General features: G+C 37.0%; 1 protein-coding gene across 1 annotated transcript in view; it reads right to left on the bottom strand.

Annotated features, from left to right (window-relative positions):
- Window positions 1–408: 408 nt before the first annotated feature.
- The window catches only part of Gap43 (growth associated protein 43), a 102,444-nt gene continuing 81,399 nt past the window's right edge, over window positions 409–21,453 (bottom strand). Inside the window, exon 3 of the mRNA XM_008842875.2 lies at window positions 409–735. Coding sequence (XP_008841097.1) covers window positions 647–735 — 89 coding nt within the window. The 3' untranslated portion in view covers window positions 409–646. The remainder of the gene's footprint in view (window positions 736–21,453) is intronic.

Raw genomic sequence — 21,453 nt, 5'->3', positions numbered from 1 at the left:
AGTGTGTCCAACCAAACTTACCAACAAGAATGTGGAATGAAAACACGGAGACACCAAATTTGATTACTCTCATGATTTATTAATATTCAGATTGAAAAAGGAGCCTTAGAGCCACAAGTTACGCTAATTGGCACATTTGCTTTATTTATTTATTTTTAAAACAAACCGGGTTTTTAAATTTTTTTCCTTTTTGTTCATTCCGTCACATCGAAAATGAGGAAACAAAATGGTTTTGAATTCACTTAATATTTTGGACTCCTCAGATGAACTTCGGAACATTGCACACACACTTGGAACAGAGAGAAATAGAGAGGAAAGTGGACTCCCACAGGGCCACACGCACCAGATCAAAAAACTGGGATACAGTGCAAGAATTTCCCAAAATGATTGAATCATCATTACCAAAAACTCGCCATAACAACACCAAGGAACAAAAATATTTAAGCCACACTGTTTGACTTGGGATCTTTCCTGCTTTTTTTTTTTTTTAATGTTTGCCACATAGAGAGAAAGAGGGCTAGTGGGTGGGAGGGGACAGGCTCACAGATGTGAGCAGGACAGGAGGGGATATTTCAGAGTGGAGCTGAGAGAGGGTGGGATAGACAGGGTTCAGGAGGAGGGAACGTGGAAAGCCATTTCTTAAAGTTCAGGCATGTTCTTGGTCAGCCTCACGTTCTTCTTCTTTACCCTCATCCTGCCGGGCACTTTCCTTAGGTTTGGTTTCATCTACAGCTTCTGAGGAGGAAAACAAGATGGGGGGGGGGGAGTTAGTATTTTGTCTGTGCATTTGTTCAATGGTATCATGCATTTCTTTTTTCAAAAAAGCATTAAGATAAGGAGACTATTAATCTTTCAGTAATACAATTTCCAAGTTTAGAATAGTTTACCTCTAGGAAGCTGTTCAGTAGCACATGATAAATAGCTCAGGAACAAAGATACGTTGTTAAGGACAAGTCTATTCAGTAGAAATCACTTTTTTATTTAAAAATTGTATTTAAAATATTTTGTTGTATTTGTGTGTGTGTGTGTGTGTGTGTGTGTGTGTGTGTAAATCAAAGGATAACTTCTGGGAGTCTGTTCTCTGCTTCCACCAGATACGACCCAGGGATTGAAGTCAGATCTTCAGACATGGTAACAAAATCCTTTACCCACTGCACCACCTCTCTGACCCATTACTGTGGTTTTTAACCTTTTTGCCTCACGATCAGAGCAGCCACATATGGAACACACGGGCATTAAATAGGGAATCAATAACAACCTTGTTTTCCTTCTGCTTAGTGGCAGTCAATTCATGTGTGCCATTGAACTTCCATTCTAATTATTTTACCATTTATTTCTAGTAATGTGAAGTTTAGAAGGTAAAATACTTGAATTTCCAACCCCTGTTGGAAATAGGGGTGGCCATTTAAACTGCAGTTTAATTAGAAACAAAGAGATTTTCCCAGAGAGAGTAGTGTATGTTTTTGTCCCCTTTGCCCTCCTGTTCTAGTGTGGAGAGAATTAAGCAGTTCTTGTTATTGTAGCAGCTATGTTGTGGCCATAAAGACAAGATCTGTACATGAAATATGGTAGAACAGAAAGAAAATTTGCCACATTTGGACACCTTTCCCTCGTGCTTCTCACTGTGGGAGATTAATAACCAACCACTTTAAAGCACAGTAGTGGTTTTAAACTTCTTGCAACCAAGCACATCCCAACTGAATATACTGATCCATAAAACAACTACCACCTTGCTTAATAAGGAAGATTTTGTTTCTTCATGAAGGTTAATTTCACCCTGAAGCTTTCCTTAGAGAACTTAATCAACTGATTGCTAATATTTTACCAATATGCCAGCCTATGTAAAGAGAAGTCATTTGTCCTAAAATTACCTGTTACTTACCAATAACATATACCATGGGCCCAGCCAGGACCAACCCTACATTCAATCTTTTTCAAAGACTTTCAGAACCCAGAAGATAATCCTATCTGTCGCTATAATTTATTCTAATTGAAAGACACAAAGCAATATAAGCGGGGAGAAAAATTGCATGGGGCAAAAAATGGAGAACAGATACAAGCATCCACAAGTCTTCTCCCAACAGAGCTATAAGGATGTGCTTAATTCTTCCAGCTATGAATTGTGAGAATATGTGGGAGACATTGTCTATGTAGAAAGCTCACTTGAGCCTCTGTATCTAGATTTGCACTAGGAGCTGGTTAGGTCGGCACTCTGCCTGGCAGGAACTGAATCCAGGCTCCCATAATGAAAACTGGTTTTCAATATAATCTACACTGTTTACTCAAGACTCTAGGCTCAGGAAACTACATGGGGAATTGTGAGAAATCTTCAAAATTCAAGTTCACAGGTGCTAGGCATGGATCAGTTTTATAAGTACATTTTCTAAGGACAGAAGTCCCAGGGCCTACTGTGCTAATATTTTATTCTCTGCATACTTCCTGGTATTAAAAATATCTATGCCCTAGCTGGGTATGGTGGCACATACCTGTAGTCCCAGCACTTGGGAGGCAGAAGCAGGCAGATCTCTGTGGGATCAAAGCCAACGTGATCTACATAGTGAGTTCAAGGCCAGCTGGGGCTACAGTGAGACCCTGTCTCAAAATCTATACCCTTTAAAATCAGCTTTTATTATTGCTTTCTCTCCTCTTAATGCCTACTAGCTGGTAGCCTTTCTTAGGCAGATGAACTGGAGTTCGTGGACTCTTATTAGTCTGGCATGTTTGTACTTAACTTAAAGGTAACAGGTAGGCTTTGAAAACACTAGAGCAAAAAGTATAGTATAGATATACTTTAAGGAGCTTCAACTAGCAATGCTAAATAAAAAGGACTGGTATTGAGGGAAGACACTGAGATAAGAGAAATGGGCCCCACTTAGGAGGCCATCAGAAATGCTTATAAAAATGTATGTGTCGGCCGGGCATGGTGGCACACGCCTTTAATACCAGCACTCAGGAGGCAGAGGAAGGTGGATCTCTGTGAGTTCAAGGCCAGCCTGGTCTACATAGTAAGTTCCAGGACAGCTGGGGCTACAGGGAGACCCTGTCTCAAAAAGACCAAAAAAAAAAAAAAGTATGTATCTTTCAAATGCTCAGATATAGATATACATTCAGTTAAAGCTGAAAATTTATAATCCAAATAAGAGCACCACTGTCAAATACCCTTTTGGAATTTCTTCTTTATATACATATCTAAACATTTTCATAAAACTCTTCAGTAGTAGAAAATGTTTATTTTCTTGAAAATATATGTGATTTGTACAATCAAACCAGTGTCATCTGGTAAATCATGTATATGATTAGTAATTTTACTTTACAGTGACTCAGTTATGCCTGAAGGTTTTAGTTTTATTGGTTTTGTTGAGTACACAACTCAGTGTAAGCTACATCTAAAACACAGGCATTGTAGGGACACTACCCACTGCTACTCATAAAGACTTTTAAGAATAAAGCTTTCCAAGTTGACAATTATTAACCCTTGATGAGCATTTTATCAATACGTGTTTTTAGATGAAAGGATGTCAGTTCTGGTCATAATATCCCGTGTGTCAGCTTTCTTCAAGGATTGTGGATTTTTTTGTGTGTGTTAATACATTACTTCATTCTCTTCTTACAGATTTCTTTCAGGAATATCTGTTTACAGCAATCTGGTATTCTTTTTTAATATTTACTATTTTTACTTTATGTGTATGAGTGTATTGTGGCATGTAAGCAGGTACACCATGTCTTACAGTACTCAGGGAGGCCAGAAGAGGGTGTGGGATCCCCTGGAACTAGAGTTACAGATAGTTGTCAGCTGTCGTGTGGATGCTGGGAATCAAACCAGGTCTTCTCCAAGAGAAGCCAGTGCTCTTAACCTCCGAGCCTTCTCTCTAGCCCCCAGTCTGGAATGGGAATCCATATATTTCCCAATCCTGCCCAAACCTTTAGATACCAAAAGTCTGTCAGAGGTGGTCGAATATCATTATCAACTATAAGAAACATTTTTAGGGCCTTTTTCAACTATAAAAGGAACTTAATACTGATTTAAACCACTCAGAAACATACAGAAGGGTCAGTTGTAGAAGTAGGAGAAGATTTCAAATATTTCCTGCTAAAATAAAACCATGAGAACTATTATGTATAATTTTAGGGAAATCTTGAAACTCAAGAGAAGGAGTTCTAATTGAAATCTGCTCTTATATATCATTAACAGAGTTTAAAATTCATGACCACAATGTTGTCAGTGAAAGAGACCTTTAAAATATAATTTAAACCTAAACTCCTTGGGGGCAACAACATCTACTTTTTTCAACTCTGACTCCCTAATGTCCAGTACACATTATATACCGACAGTCCTTAATGAGCACTGAACTGAAGAAAGAATAGGCATCTTCATTTCACACATGAGGAAACTGAAGTACATAAAGAGATGCTCCCTAAATTATATGGTTGCCGATGGCCAAGCCAGGACTAACTCTGAGGTCTTCGGTGTGTTGCACTATCAGGGGAACAAAGGCAAGAGGCAGAGGTCAAAAGAATACCTGTTTCACCACTTTAGCACTAGAAACCAAGTAGCTGGTGTCTGTAAACTTTTGGTGCCCTAGAAAACAGTCTTTTGTAAAAATGACTCATAAATGTAAACAGAAAGTGACAATCAATGAAATTGTTAATTATAAAAGAAGATGCCAATCATTTAGCCAATGCTTAATTCAGAGGCACACATATGTATTTTATTTTGCATGAGAGTAAGTCATTTTTCTATTTGATATAAGCTTTGAATCAAGAGGGTATTTTATTTTAGATGATGAGCTGGCTTCATGGAAATAAAAGGAGTCAAATCAGTAGAGTCAGTGAAAATTTTATAGATCACCAAGAAATGAGGAAAAGAAAGATGGAGGGAAGGCGCACAGAAAAGCTCTAGTTTTTCACAATTACAAAGCGAGGTCAGCTAAGAAAATACAATATTTTTAAAGAGATGCTACACGCAAATGAAAAAAACCAAGTTAGATGTGGGGTTATAAATACTGTGTCAGGAACCACTGTGTGGGACACTAAATATGAGTTTGTGAAAGATTCTAATTCTAAACAAAGGAGAATCTGTCACAAATGGAATCCCGGCTATTTTGAATAAGTTTATGTGAACCTGCATGCAGGAGAGAGCCTCCCATATTGCTAATATGTTTCTTCTCCCACTGATGCCAACCCTAAGTACGTTTTGCATACAATAAAACAAGGTGGTTATATTATTGTAGATCTGCAGTTTTCTCACTGTTTATTCAGCAGCCTCAGGAAGTAACTGTAAATTACTGCATTCCTGGCCCTTCGTATAAAGTATTTAGCCAAAGCTTGATACGTCTACGCTCAGAACAATTCTAAGTAGACTTGTGCCATTTCATTGGCATCCTCACAGCTACCTTGGCCATGTCATTATACATCTGGGAAGCTGAGGCAGGAGATTGAACGACGTATCTGGTCATCCACAATGGCAATGAGAGGTGGTGTAGCTGAGGTGTCATAGGGCCTGTTCAAGCAGCATCTACTTCACGTTGCCTCCTCTGCTCTTACCTTGGCCCAATAAAGATGGATGGACCCAGTGGGAGCCAGGACACAAATACAAAGGTACATAGCCTCGGAGCCTAGCTCAAAATGGTGGGAAGATCCTTGATTAGTCTTTGATAACGTGAAAGCTGACCTTGGCACACTCTGGTACTAATAATATAATTTACAAATGCTAGAGATGAGTTATTTATGTAATCTTCAGTATTGTGTGCAAAAATGTTTCATGATTATGTTGTGTGTCAAAGGCAGATGAAGGGCTGAGACCAGATGATCACTCCAACTACCATGGCCAATTAGGGTAAATAACCATGTTTCTCATCTAGTTGATCAGCCTCCCTCTGTGACAGTTGTTAAAGGAACACAAAGGAACTGAAGTGAGATTTTCAGTGCCAAGTGGCATCAGACAAGGAAGTGGAAGTAAGCAGCCCTGGAACTGGCAAATGAGCCTGCCACGGAGATCTGATGTAAAGCAGAAATCCTGCAAGTTGAAAAACAGAATGTCTATTTTCTTGTTTAATTCAGCTCTGGATACTACTTTTACTTACATTAGGCATGAAAACCTAATACTAATACTGTTATTTTGATTAAGACATTATAGAAAAGTCAGTTGAAGAGAATTAATGGTGCCGTGCTCTGAATGTTTTTGTTTCCATAAATTCTTATGTGGAAATCCTGTCACCAGATGTTGATGTCAAGAGATGAGGTCTTTAGGCAATTAGACCATGAGGATGGATCACCTATGATTGGAACTAGTGTTCTTATAATAAAGACCATTGAGAACTAGCTGGTTCCTTCTACTTGACTTTGGATTTATTAGAACTATGAGAAATAAATTTAAATTTTTATTTTAAAAGCACACAGTTTCCAATATTTTGTTATATCAGCCAAGCTAAGACAGAAGAAAATGTATGTGCATATGCATATGTGGGGGGTGGGCAGGTGATGTCTCGCCAAATTGGTATTCACTAGGACAAAACAGCTTCCCAAATCCACTCTTCTTAACAGTCTATAACACACAAAAATGGTGAGGTATTTGAGTGGTTTGGACTAAAAGGAAAAATGTTTATTTGTTTTAAGGTATGAGATTGAGGGATGTTTCAAATAAAACATGGTTATATTATTAAGAGTAAATTACTTTATTCATAAGAAAAGCTTAAACTATGAGCTTGAAAACTTGCTTAGTCTACCCTCTCCTTATGCCATACTATAAATAACACAAATACCATTTCGCTTCTAAAATAATATTGAGGTAATTTGGACACATGATTTTAATATTTGACAATATTGTAACCTGCCTATGACATGGAGTTTTAGCTTTGGCAAAAACATTGCTTTTCTAATCCCAAAGACTTCTTAGAAATCATCAGGTTCACTGGAAACCTCCATGAATTCTGTCATCTATGTTTCAACTTAAAAAGAAAAAAAAAATTAGTATCACAGACAATAAGTCATATATTATTAATGCTCCAAAACTGAAAGTTACTTCAAAATGGTAGGAAAATGTGTTCATCCATTCATTCATTTATCCAATGGAAAGAACTGCACTATTCTACTAATTCATACTATTCTATAAATTAAAAAATTCACAGTGATGACAATGAAACACGAATCAAGAGTATCCATCTTCCGGGACCTTACACGTCCAGTAGTTACTAGAATTTTGTGTTATTTGTTGGAAGAAGAGCAGTAAAAAGCAGCTAGATAAGAGGAGTTCAGTACCATCTCTCTTGGGTCACTTCTCTTGAATTTGCCAAGTTGAGCATTCTTTTTCTAATATTTTACTTATTATTTTTATGTGTATGAGTGCTTTGCCTGTAAGTGGACCCATGGCTTACAACGCCTGCAGAGGTCAGAAGAAGGCCTCAAATCCCCTGGAACTGCAGTTATGGACTGTTGTTAGCTGCCATGTGGGTGCTGGGAACCCAACCCTGGTCCTCTGCAAGAGAAGCTGGAGGTCTTAACCTGTGACATCTCTCCAGCCCAAGTTAAGAAGTCTTAATGAATCTAATACATTTTAAGAAATAGGAGACCAGATAAGAGAGGAATTTCTCCCACCTGTGTGTCAGGGTGCCCACCCTCCATCCCCAGGACTGCACCTGTGCTGGGTATTAAACCCAGAGCCTCATGAATGCCAAGCATGCTAGGCAAAAGCTCTACCACTGAACTACACCCCAGCTCCACAATTGCCATTCTAAAAAACATCACAATCACATTAAGAGAACAATAAAGATGAGCATTATGCCTAGTTCTGTGCAAAACAGTGTTACAGTAGTCTCAAAAGACAAGAGGGTTTGGGTGGGCAATTTCACAGCAGTCCTTGAATGGTATTAGCCAGCCTGGCTCTCTAATATTTGCTGATGAAGATTCTGGAAGTAGTTCTTGCCTTTATGTATTCCATTCATTTTTGTTTCCTCGAAAGGGTGAGAAAAGCATGTCTGTGGCTTCCTTCTGCTGGTGCACAAACACCAGGAGCAAGCGCAGCGGCTGCTGCTAGCGCGCCCAGCCAGGCAGCCTGGATGCCGTGCTGCTGGAGCGATGGCCGTGTTCCTAGCTGCCATCGCCCACACGGAGCTCTAATGGCCCTGTTTCTTGGCTCTCATCCAGGTCCCTCCACAGCCCTACATTACTGAAATTAGGTTGAGTGGATTTCCGAGTAAAACATTACCTCTCGGGACCTGCCAGGCTCTCCCCAGCCTTGTCAACATTGATTAAATAGAAGCTGCTATCATCCTGGGGCCATGCCCACAATTACTTTACCAATCACCACTGGGCTGGGGTGCACTTCCTTCCCTTTTTATTTTCATCTTTCTTGAATATCAAGCATCATCTCCTCAAAAGCTCAAAGGAATGCAGTAAAGAGCATTTAGCAGCTAACTCACATATGGCCCCTTTGCTGCTTACACGTTTTTCTCTTGAACTGTACACCATATGTCAATGTGGAATCTAGGTTGGTTTTGGTTGTCATTGGACCCATATTTTACCCTCGTCATCACTCTATTTCAAATTTTAATTACATTCAAGACACTAAGCTTGTATACACACATTTTGATGTCAGGATAATGGTGTAAATAATACCTTTAACCTCACCCCTTTATTTCCAAGCCTTTGAAAGAAAAAGTAATCTTTGTTTATAACACTATACACTTAAGTTTTTCAAAAACTAACATAAAATTTTAATTAAGAAAAAACATCAAGGGCACTGCAGTAAGATCTCAGCCACACCCCAAACACACAATAAACTTAGTATCTTCTATGTCCGAAAGTTTTCAGCTAGGATCAAGCTAATATATATTGTACCTTACCCACTTACTTTCTAGTCACACAAACCCAGACAATTTAAGATTTCCTTTTTTTCAGTTCAGTTCCCTAATCTAGAAATAATATGGACAATCATGCATGCCCCATCTTATTGAAAGCTGTTTGGAAGTCGTGAAAGGGTACTTTAAAAAACTTTATAAAACATGAAAGGTACTATGGTAGCATGTTGAATATTTTAACCAACCTAGGGGTTTGGGATTTGTTTGACTTTAATCCAAACTATGGATTTTATAAATAACATTCTCACTCCAACAGGGGAAAAAACAATTCCCCAAAGGAAAAGAATAACAAATTTTCTTTCCTAGATAAATTAAGAACCCTCACAATGCTTCTGTGAAATCTCTTACTGAAAATAAGGGTGCGGGTGGTTTATTAAGTCAACAAATCTACTCTGAAAACTAGATGTTCAGGAAAGAACTATGACTATTAATTAAGGAAAGTTACTGTTGTAGAAGCTAGGGCAGAATTCAATATTTCTAGTCAGTAAAAGAAAATTTAGTGCTTTTATTTGAAAGGAAATAGAATCCAAAGAAAAAAAAAAAAAAAAAAAAAAAATCAAAGCAAAACCCAGGGCTGATGAGATGGCTTAGTGGGTAACATACTTGCTGCCAAGCCTGACAATCTAAGTTCAGTCCCTCGATCCCATAACCAGCTCCTCAAGTTGTTCTTTAACCTCTACAAATGCACTAAGGTATATGCACATCCACTGGCATACATACATAGAAACACACACACACACACACACACACACACACACACACGTGCATGCTAAATAAACATACTTGTAAAAAAATTTTTAAGTTAAAGAAGTATAGGTCAATTCACCTTGGAAACGTCTTAAACACTGTCAATAAAGCATGGACAGAAGTTCTCAAAAATTAATGTTCTGTCTTTTCTCATTACAGATATGCAGAATAATGGTTAATTATAACTTAGGTGACTTCCGTAGTAGCTATCAATCATTTCTATAGTAAGATGAAGTAAATACATAAAGCTAAATTAAATACATAAATTGAAATTATTTTATTTCATTTTTTATATGGATGTTTATACAATGCTGGGGAATCAAACCCAGGGCTAGGCAAGCTCTCTATCTGAACTACCTTCCTAGGCTGTTAACTTCATTTCTTCCCAAGAGCACAATGAAAGAATCAACTTCTAAGAATTAAAATTCAAACCCAAAACTCATAGTATTTTCATGGTAGTATAGCAATCTAGAAGGCTTATTCCTACATCTGTCCTCCTAAGACAAATTACACACTGAACTGACAGCTGAATCAAGTTCAGTGGAGGCATTAGTTCTGTTAACACATCAGGATGACCTGGTGCTTGAGTCAAGTTCTATGAGGCATTAATTCTGTCAGAATAAGAGGGACAAGGAAGAATATAGAGTCAGCATAGAAGAAGCAATTCTAGATCTGCTGACAGAAATTTTTTGAAATATAACATCAGGGACAGAAAGGTAACATTGAGATACTGTCATTCAGTGGTGATAAAAAACAGTTCAACTTAGGGATTTTTGTTTACCTCATTTGTTTTTCTGTAGACTTATCTATATTTTTAAAAGTTCAAAATCCCATATGACAAGATAGGTGGGTATGACCAACCTTCATCATAAACTTCTAAAGACTTAAAAGTAAGTTCTAGAGGAGGTATTCTTTCAGTATTGCAAATTCTCATCAGCTCCCTGTAGCTAGATTGCAAGTGATCATTGCAATATTGACTATTTTTGATACTGACCCATTTTGCCTTCTAACAACCTTAGAATTCCTTTTTGAATTAACAGCAGAATTTTAAACATATGTGCTTGCATGCAGAGGCATGCACACTTGTGGAGTGTTTTGCAGTTTTATTTAAGAACATTTAGCTACAGTAGAATCACAGAATTCTGGAGCTTCCAATGAAGTAAGCAGTATCTTACCTATTTTCAAATTTATTGCAGAAACTGAAGCTGTGAGAGGTCATTTACCTCAGGTCACAGAACAGAAAAGCAGTACTGAGCCCAGTCCTGCACTTTGCTCTACTTTACTGGACTGTCCCACTAGGAAACAAGTGACCATGACATTGAAAATCTAAGTGGGCTTTATCTTGATGCCCTGACAACTGGATTGACTGAGAGTGTGAAGCTTAAAGTTTGGTTTCATGATCTTACCAAACACAAAAATAGGAAAAAAGTTAACAAACAAAAAGCTCGTGAGTTATATTATCAAATATATGCGTGTACATGCATCAGGCAGCCTTCAATTCATTAGGGTGATTCTTTTTGGACAAAAATATCAACTTATGTTTCAGTTCTGTTTTTCTGTTCTGCGTAGACAGTGCTGGCCTCAAACTCTTGATCTTCCTTCTTCCTCTTTCTGAGTGTGAGGATCATAGGCATGTGCCACCTCACCTGTTTGTTACCATTTTTATATCCGGTTTTCATCATGAAGAGCTGATTACAGTGAAAATCATTTCCTATAACCTCTATGTACAAAACTGAAAGGTTGACCCTCCAGAACAACCTCAACAAAGAGAGTTTGTGTGCCTAGGAAATTTAGTTTCAGATAATATTCAATGAATGTTATTAAGGATTTGAACCAAAGCAAGTTGTAGAACAAAAACTAGAATAAGTTGAGGTATGAAACTAAGACTGGAGGAGTTTTCAAATAGGTTTATTTATCTGAAATATATTCCAGTGTGTTCTCTCTAAATACTATACAAATCAGATATCTGTAGGCTTAAAATCAATGAATAACCCACATGGTGGAAAGGGAAAACCAACTTCTACAAGTTGTCCTCTGACCTCCACAACTATGCAATAGCATGTGTATACACACACACACACACACACACACACACACACACAAATCAACAAATATATCTTAAATATTTGAGTGAAAATATTTATCATCTTCAAACAAAATTGAGACTAAACATATTTTTCACTCAGTTCAAGCATCTATAAAATATTAGGTAAAGGCAGAGCCAATGATAGATATAGAAAATAAAAGAGTAGATTAATAATTACTTTTCCAGTTTGGTTAGAATTAACAACTTCCTAAGAAGCAAGCTTCGAAAGTTCTTATACTTTTATATATAGTCCCAGGTTGACTGTACGGCTTTGCATGTTGTAGTGCATCAGTAATTTAAGTCATGATTCTAAGTCATGACTCTCAAACCATTAACTAATGTGTGTATCACAATGAGCCCAATGAAATACTAATTAACATAGACATTCTTTCCAAGTAACATTTTTAACTTTGATGGAAACAACATTTGTTGAATATTATCCAGTTTACCATTGTTGTAAGATTTTTCAAGATAATTACCTAATAAAACATATTAAGTACTTCTTTTAGCCTAAAGTTGCCATAAAATAATTATGGAGCTATTAATTGAGGCTGTTTTGAAATCTGAGTTCAAAATAATACATGACTCAATTGCTGAGATATATACAAATATACTTAATGAATATAATAAAAGCAGAGAATCTGCTTGGGGTTTTAGTTTATTGTAAATAATAGTTACAATGTAACAGGCTACCCAGTAAAATCTTTATTTTCATCTTAGCATTGGGAAAGGTTAACTAGTTAATGCCATTCACCTTGAAGATGAAGAAATAAGCTTTATGGTCTGATTCACTGTCATGTATTCTTTGACAAAAATTTAGGATTATCAAATCATGTAGCAAGTACAAGTTCATGGTGATTTAGGACATGATCAATTTACCAATACTTAATTGTAATTCCAAGCCAATTTTAGATACTTAAATATGTTGGCTATTTGGGAGTGGGGGCCGCAGAGATGGGTCAGGGTAAGAGTGCATACTGCTCTTGCAGAGGATCAGAGACAGTTCCTAGCCCCACACTGGGCAGCTCTCAATTGCCTACAACCCAACACCAGGGAGAATCTAACTAACACCTTCTGGACTGCATGGGCACATGCACACATGTGTACATATACAAACACATAATTTTTAAAAATAATAAAAATAAATCTTAAAAAAGTGTATGTTGGACATTCAGAAAATGGGTTTATAGCCAACCTGTTAAACTTTGCATCTCCCCTTTCCACAGCATCCCACATAAGAATCCTCGATGGTAGAAAATCTGAGCTATACCTTTCCAGTTTTACAAATTCAGTTGTCTAAGAGGCCAGGCAGGAAGCAACGTAAAAATCTGGCTATGGGTAAAATTGGTGGTGGAATCTGTGAGGGAACTTTATAGTGTAGACTTTGTTTAGAGGCATGAAAGAACCGTTGTTGAAAAATAAAAAGAGGCAGAGTGTCTAGAGTAAGTCACATAAATTGTACCAGGAATATATATTTACCTAAATTATGATTTCAAGATTGAAGAGATTTCCTTTAATTAAAATAAAAGGTAAATATATATATATATATATGCCTTGAACTTATAAGTAATTTCAAATCAGAAGCTCTGAATTATCTCTGAATTATAATGGTTTCTATTTTTGCTGAATTTAATTAACTTACATTCAATATTCTTTAGAGAATGAGTAAAACATAGTATCTATTTCAGATAAATAAGTTACCATAGCAAAAAAAACCTGTCTCAGTATTATCTCTTCCCTCATTTGGCATTCACCTGTACATCTCAGCATCCCTACCTACACCTGTCAGAGGTCCTCTGCTCATTGTAACAGATGCTATTGGTGACCCTCTCAGATCTTACCTTAACAGATCCTGACTCCCATTCCCCCAGTTGCTAAAAGCTTGGCTGCCAGCTACCCATACCTGCGCCTTAAGAGATGAAAACAGGGAACGACCTCAGCCTTGGGCTCAGAAGGAAACCTGTCTCCTCTGATCCTCTTGCTTTTGGAGAGAACAAGCTGTGTTCCAGTGAAATTTGTACTGAGTTCTCTGTAGGATAGGATCTACACTTCTCTTGAACTTTCGTGTTTGCTTGCCTTCTTCCTCTGCCCTATCCTTTTAAATTATTTGTTTCCTTAAAGGTTTGCACCTTAAGGTAAGGTATTATTTACACACACACACACACACACACACACACACACACACACACACAAAATCTGCTCAAGGGCTCTGATTCCAGGGATTTGGACCAAAGACATCCTTTCCAACAAAATTAATTAATTAATTAATTAAAAAAGGAGTACAGTTGTAAGAAAGACGGCTTATTACTTTAATATATACATACATGTAAAAATATATATACATGTAAAACATTCAAAGTTGAATCATTTGAATTTATGCTTATCTCCCCCTCATGACCCAGCTCAAATGAGGTTCCCCATTGCCAAACTGCCCTAGGCAGTCTTTTTTATATGGAAATTTAATATCTGGTATTATATGCTGTATTGTGGTATCCTTATAGTCTTCAGTTGACCATGAAGTAATTTTTTAAGAGATATTTGCAAAATTTATACTCCACAAAGGTGAATTGTTTTATTTGGTTTACTGACAAATCTAAATGCTTGAGGCACATCTGAAAAAGTATCAACACATCTATACTAGCCCCAATTTCCAGCATCATACTTATCATATAAGGAGCATTTAATATTTGTGCTCACAAATCATAAAAGTAGAAGAAATCTAAGAATGCCTTTGAAATATAAACAAAGCCTCAAGAGCCACAGGCAGAAAAAATGTAAACCTACAATGTCCCTATCAACAAAAGAAATTTCAAAATACTAGATTAGAAAAATGGACCCCAAAATGCTCTTATTCATAGCCAGGGGAAGCCTTGTTCCAGCGTCCTCCATTTCACTGCTAATTTTAATTTAATGATTTTTAATTTCATTAAAAATTTAGATATGAAAGAAAGTAAAATTAGACAACTATTTTAAGCACAAATATTTTTAAATGGCATGGAGTTGGGGTTAAGAGCTAATTCTAGAGGCAGGCGGTTTGCATTTAAATGCTCTGTGGCTTTACTATTGCTTTGGATAACTTAACCTCTTACCGCTTCATTTTCTTTATAATTGGCAGAAATGTTGGTTTTTCTCTCGTGGGGTTGTTATAAGAATTAAATGTGTTGATGTAAATGAACGCCGTATTTAAGTAAATGCTCCTGTGTCGCCTCTGAAAGGGAACTGGCATTGTTTAATGTTTACTTTGTGCCAAGCATCGTGTTAAAGAGTTTCACATGGAGCAATTTAATACATATTTCCCCTGCTTTTTCATTTTATCATAAAGTGGAAATAATAAATTCATAATAAATGAAGAAAAATTAGCATTAAATGAAGAAAAGAAACCAAGAAGTCTAACACAGTTCCACTTTGTGGCTCACATGTTTGTCTGATAAAGAAGTTATATTCTTCCTCTTTCTAACTAGTTCTTACTTATCCAACCTCAGTTCACAACAGAAGAGAAATTTTCTTCAAGTATTTAGTAAAAGGAAAGAAAAGTCTGTGATTTACAAAGCTTTTGCTTGTAGAATGAAGAAAAGCATAGAGTTCTTTGAAAAAGATTTTTAAGTCAAGGGTCAAAGTCCACATATTATTTCAAAGGCAAAGGTGGACCACTTGCCAAACTTTAAGGGCAACAAAAAAGGTCAGATATTTGCCAGAGAAGAATCAAGGATGCCAAATGGAACTGCACAAAAGTTAACAATATCTCTGCTGATGCCTCCACTTATAGACAGAAAATCTGTTTCATACACAAACAACAGCAGCTAGTTGATTTCTAATGAAATAGCCTTATCTGTGGCCTTAGCTCCATTTGTAGAAAATATATGCTCAATGTATTCAATGAGCAAGAACCAAGCCACCACCTGTCTCCAACCATATGATAAATCTTTCATCCAATATACAAGTTATACAGGGAATGGTAATTTTCTAGACATTAGGTATCATAGCCAATTTTAAGAAAAAAAAATCCTTTATTTAATCATGATTGCAAAATTCTACACCTAAATAATTAATTGCTTAAGCTTAAAAAAATCATACATAGTGAAAATTTCCAGCTGTATTGTGAGAAAGATTTTTCATTTCCAGGAAGTCTTCAGGCATCTGGGATATGCCAGAGAATGGATCCCTGGGGAGGATTGTTTTAAAGGGATAGTTCTTTCCACTGATGAATAATCCCTCAGAATGGATCCCTCATTTCTGGATCTTCTCAAGCAAGGAATCCCATCAGAGATAGAAGAATAAATAGTCAGGCCAGGAAGGAAGTGACTGTCCTCTCAAAAGATTTCTGGACAAAGAAAAGTCATGCTTCCTTAGGAACTTTGGTCAAATAATACTGAGGTTAGCATTCCATTCTCCTTATCTCAACCCAGAAAAGGCTTTGTATGATTTCAAAAGAAATCCAATGTCATGTACCATTCCTTCTCTACCAGCCTCAAACTGTGAACCAAAGTAAAGAGTACCTTTCTTCAAAGAAAATGGACATCATGCATTTGATATTGTTTATTAGGATTCATATTTAGGAGAAGAGAAAAATTTAAGCAAATTTGTTGGTTATTTTCATTGATCTACTATCTTCTCAGAATTTTCCACTTACTGAACTATATACGTCTAGGCATTTCAGGGATCATTTCATGAGTGACCCCAGACCTTATCTAGTGATTTGTGTCTTTAATCAGACTTTGAGAAAGTCAATGAGCTATCTACCAGGTTATATTCTTTTTCATTAAAAAATGTCAAATTGATCATCTAAAATGTTGAATATATATTGAGTTAACATTCTTTACTACAAAATTGATAGGTTCAGCTGTATCTTTAAAAGCAAAGAACACATTTGGCTTTGCTAAACCCTACAACCTGATATTGGATTAAATTATTTGATTATCTGATTCCAAGGTTCAGATATCAAATTCAGAAGTCAAAACTAGACATAACTCCAATTCTATGAAAGTGACACTAGTCATACTTATAGATGCCCCAACGCATTTCCTGCTTGTGAATATCTATTGTCTATGAAAGACTTAAGGTTTTAAAATGAAAGCATATTCAGCTCATTGCTTGCCATCATGTGCCATGATATGTTTTGGTAGAATCTGAGATTAGGCAGAAAATTATTTATCCTTGTTTAATTTTCCCTTATGGCTGTGGTTATACAGCACGAAGAAAAGCTGAGACCTGGCAGTGTCTTGTTAGTTTTATCAATGTAAATGACTAAACTACATAATTAAGGACAAAATCACACATATATATACATACATATATACATACATGTATGTGTATATATATTCACAGATTTGGTTTGTAAATCGTTCCTGTAATTAGTGAAAACTAATGAAACTTTTTCTTAGAGGATCTAATCACAGCCTCTCATTCCCTGTGAGAATAACTGAAGACAGAGGTTCTGTGATTTTCCCAAAGTCACACAACTAATAAGAATTCAGGGATCCTTCCAGGAGACCATAGTGCCTTTTGCCATCCCCAGGGATAAATGGATTCTAATGTTGACTTTAATTTGAGTCTTTCCCCAGAAGTCCTAAATGTACTATACACCTCTATTCCCTCTACCTTTCTCTTCCACCCTCCCTCCCTCCCTTCCTAGTTTCCTTTGTGAAATACAAGGCAATTCAATATAATTTTGCTTTAAGAGCTATGAAAAGTAATCTTAGACACTCTGGAGGCCCACAGAACCAGTTCTGAGAATTACTACTTTATCAAATTTCAATGTTATATTCAGATTGTAGGAGGTGCAGTAGAAATTCTACACAGAAAGAGAAAAAAATAGGGACCTCTAAATGAGTTAATTAGGCTGACTAGTAACTGTTGATTACAGCAGCTTTTACAAATTAAATAATGTTGCTGAATAGTCAATGTCCAGAAGTATCTAAAATTACTACAAATGCTATCATATCTCTGAATCCATAAGAGATCATTTTTATGTCCTGAAAAAGAGGAAATAAAAGTGCATATCATTTCTCCATCAACCACCCCCTCCGGATCCCAGTGCTACCAGAACGTTAAAAAACCAACTGTGAAGGTTTAAGCCAATTTTATAGTTAATTTAAAAAACATTATTGTAACAAGCAAACCCTATAAAAAGGTGTTTGTATTATAAGCTTGCATGTGGGTAAATAGATGCAATCCCCACCTCTTACTGGGACAATTCATTCTGTGTTCATTGTACACTTTGGCTTCCTGGGGCTTGTCAAATTATGGTGCCGCCTTTGAGTTAAAAAAGTTGCTTTAGGAATCAATAGCATTCACTGGAACATAAGCAGAACTGTACTGGAAAGTATTGTTAGTACTTGTACTGATTTTTCCCTTTTAAAAGTCAAGATCTCCAAGATCTTCATTCACGTCCTTATAGTGACAGACTGTTACAGCTTTGACTATTTAGGAACACTAAGACAATAATCAGTGGAAGAATAAAGATTCTTGGTAAGTCTATACCACACCTTGTGTAGAATCATAGATCCATTGTTTAAATTGCAGTTTTAGAAATCATCCTTTAAGTTGAGCCTGGTGGCTTATATGCGAAATCTCAGAATATGGGAGGCCAAGGCAGGAATGTTACCATGAGTTTGAAGTCAGCCTGGGCTACAGAGTAAGACGTTGTCGATAAATTAATTAATTAATTAATTAAATAAATAAATAAATAAATAAAAGCCATCTCTGTTTCTCCATCCAGTGTTTTCTTTCCAATAAAGCTGTTTTCTGGGACACAACTTATATCTAGAAACTACATCCTATTGTCTTCCTTCTTTCGGATCCTTTTAAATTATTTTAAATTAATCAGAATGTGTACCAACACCTTAGCATTAAAAGGAACCTTAGAGACCTTCCCACAACACCACCTTGATGTAAATATCCCCAGTGACTTTTCTAGAGATGGGCAGTCTCTGCTTCAACAACTCTATGGTGTGAATTTTCCCTGATCACCCAGCAGAAATCTACCTCCCAGGAGCCTTACGCAGCTCTGTCTTATGGAAGAACATAGAACAAATACATCAGTGCATTCTCTCTTGCACAAGACAGTTTTTCATAAACGTGAGGACACCCTCTTTCCTCTGATGTTTGGCAAACCTATTATTTTCCCCTTCAATCAACAAGGTGAACGTAAGGAAAAACTATTAATTGCGCATCTTTTTCCTCCCTCACTTTCCTTATTTCTCTATCAGTATTCTTTGTGAATTAACCAAAGTAAAATAAAACCACATTCCAAACCCTAAGCCTTTCCTCATTCACCTTGTCTATGGTCATGATGTGTTACGGTTGCTATGAGCCTTTCTTTGACTGCGCTTCATGAGGGAGCATTGACCCTTATCTGAGATCTGTGCCCCAGAGAACAGCAACAGTTAAACTCACAGATTCTTTTGCTTCCTGAGTCCACACCCCATCCTTTTGTACTCCAGGAAGAGGCTCACCACAAAAAAACTGCATCATATACTTTGTTTGTTGTCCTCTCTCAGGACTCCTGTAAGGCTCAGGTGACACCCTTGAGTGTCAACAACGTGTCAGTGTCAACAAAGTCAAGCAGTGACCTTGCCGGCTTTGCCTGAACCAACAAAAACCAGATACGGAGCCTCCAAATTGGCTTCTTTGTCTCTAGAATGTTTAACTAAGACTAGAATTGTTTGTTTGTCCCTTTGAAATGACCTAGACACATGGAAAACAAATCCTGTTCAATTGACTAGAATTCTCCTGATTTCAAAGTATTCCCAACTATAAATCACCCACCAGTAACTTGCCTGCTCCTCCTTCTAACACTCTTACAGAATACCAAGTTACTGTGATTTGATAATTGGGGTTCTTGCAATAACCTGACAAAATCATCTCTTTAACTGTTGACACATTTTGGTTTTGATTTCTTCTTATAATATTCTTCTTTCTTAATATTAAGAATATGCTATAGGTTTATTTCTGCTGTTCCCAGGTTTTCTTTTGCTACTTTGGAGCAGGTTTTCTTCTCCCTATCCCCTAAAGAGACTATAACCCAAGATTCAATTTCACATTCTTTTCTTACTGTTTAAAAAACTCATTCCTCTAATGACCTCAATTGTGAACCACTAAGTCCATGTCACCACCACAATATTACTTCAAAATTATGATTATTATTTATTGTGTGCATGTGTGTATACACATGCATACATGCCATGATGTGCATGTGGAGGTAGGAGGACAACTTGTAGGATTTAGTGTTCTTCTAGTATGTGAATACTGGGGATAAAACTCAGTTGTCAGGCTTGGTAGTAAGTGCCTTTACCTGGGAGCCATCTCACCTGCCTTCCACAATATTCTTAATCTTCAAGCACACTTATAAACATATTATTTTCTTTAGCGTAATACTTTAATGAATTTTTGTGTTATATCAACCAAATTTCAGAATTTATTGCCAAATAGGTCTCTCCATCCTTAGCTTCACCATTAACTGCAGTCCTATGTTTAAATCTATACTGAATATCACCTGACCACTGCCACTATAAATACTACCTCATTGACCTCATCATTCTCTCGGTGTTCTATTTTATAACGCTTTTTCTCTACCTACGTCTCTTCGTTTTTCTTTCTCAGACTCTCTAACTCAGGTCATAAAAATTGAAATCAAAACATAAAAATTATACTGACAAAAATGGATGCAAGACTATGTCATATTCAAAGGCAGCAGAGATTAGCTACTGTTTGGGCATGGAGCCAGTCGTAAGTAATGGGAGGGGGTAGGGGTGGAAGAGAGTAGGTAACACAGTATCTGAAGCACGTGGTTACGGGCAGTAGTCCAACAGCCAGTAAATAAGCAGTGGAGACTGCTGGAACACGGCAATTAGGAAGAGGCCAGTTTAGATAGATCATAGCCTAATTAGGGAAATCTATTAGTAAGCAGTAGGCTCTCCTTAATCTTGTGTTTAAGGACAACAGTATTTCCAGCTCTGTGAGTATGGATGACAGATAAGCCTGGGCGAGAAACTAGATTTTTAGAAAGAGATAAATGAGATACAGCCTTAAGTGATGCAAACTAAGCAAGTTAGTGGAATTGTTTACAAATAAGAGACCAATTAACCATAGACACAAGGTGACTCCACGGTGACTCCACGTTGAAATAGTTGTAGGAAGGGCTCTTTCCAGTAACTTAGTCTAGGAGTAAGAATGATGCCTATTCCAGAGCCAGGGACAGCACTCAGCCAGAAAGACAGATGGCCAGTAACCTTATTGGTAGAACTTACAAGGGTTCATGACAGCATCCCTAGCTCACCTTGTATGGAGTCCTGGAGGAGACAGGAATGTCTTTCAATATGTCTTTCTGCTTTTAAGGTGACTCTTCTCAAAACTTTTCTGTCACAGATAGCCATAGCTAAGAACATATTTAAAGCTGATAGATAATGTGAAAGAAAAAAAGAGATGACTGCTATTCCACCTAACTCCATGACACTTTGGGCATGACTTGCCTCGTGAGTTTAAAAAAAAAAACAAATTTTTAAATGTTCCCATACTACCAGAGTAATTTTGCTTAGACAGCTCCAAGTTCTGTGGTCTGCCTGATCCATATGTCCTTAGTATGACTGCTGACTCCCATTCTAAGGATTAAAAAGGAGGCTTTCAGACTCATACACTGCCTTGCATCATCTCTAATTGTTGAGCTAAAAGCTACAGGCAATCCATGGCTGCTGAGAGGGAGATGCAGTCTTCTCCAGGGACGAGCCCCATGCACAGAAGAGCAACAATAAATGAGCTTAATAGTTA

This window comes from Nannospalax galili, unplaced genomic scaffold (assembly GCF_000622305.1).
Source record: "Nannospalax galili isolate Female #2095 unplaced genomic scaffold, S.galili_v1.0 scaffold18, whole genome shotgun sequence".
NCBI classification, from domain to species: domain Eukaryota; kingdom Metazoa; phylum Chordata; class Mammalia; order Rodentia; family Spalacidae; genus Nannospalax; species Nannospalax galili.
This window is presented reverse-complemented; position numbering and strand designations above follow the sequence as displayed.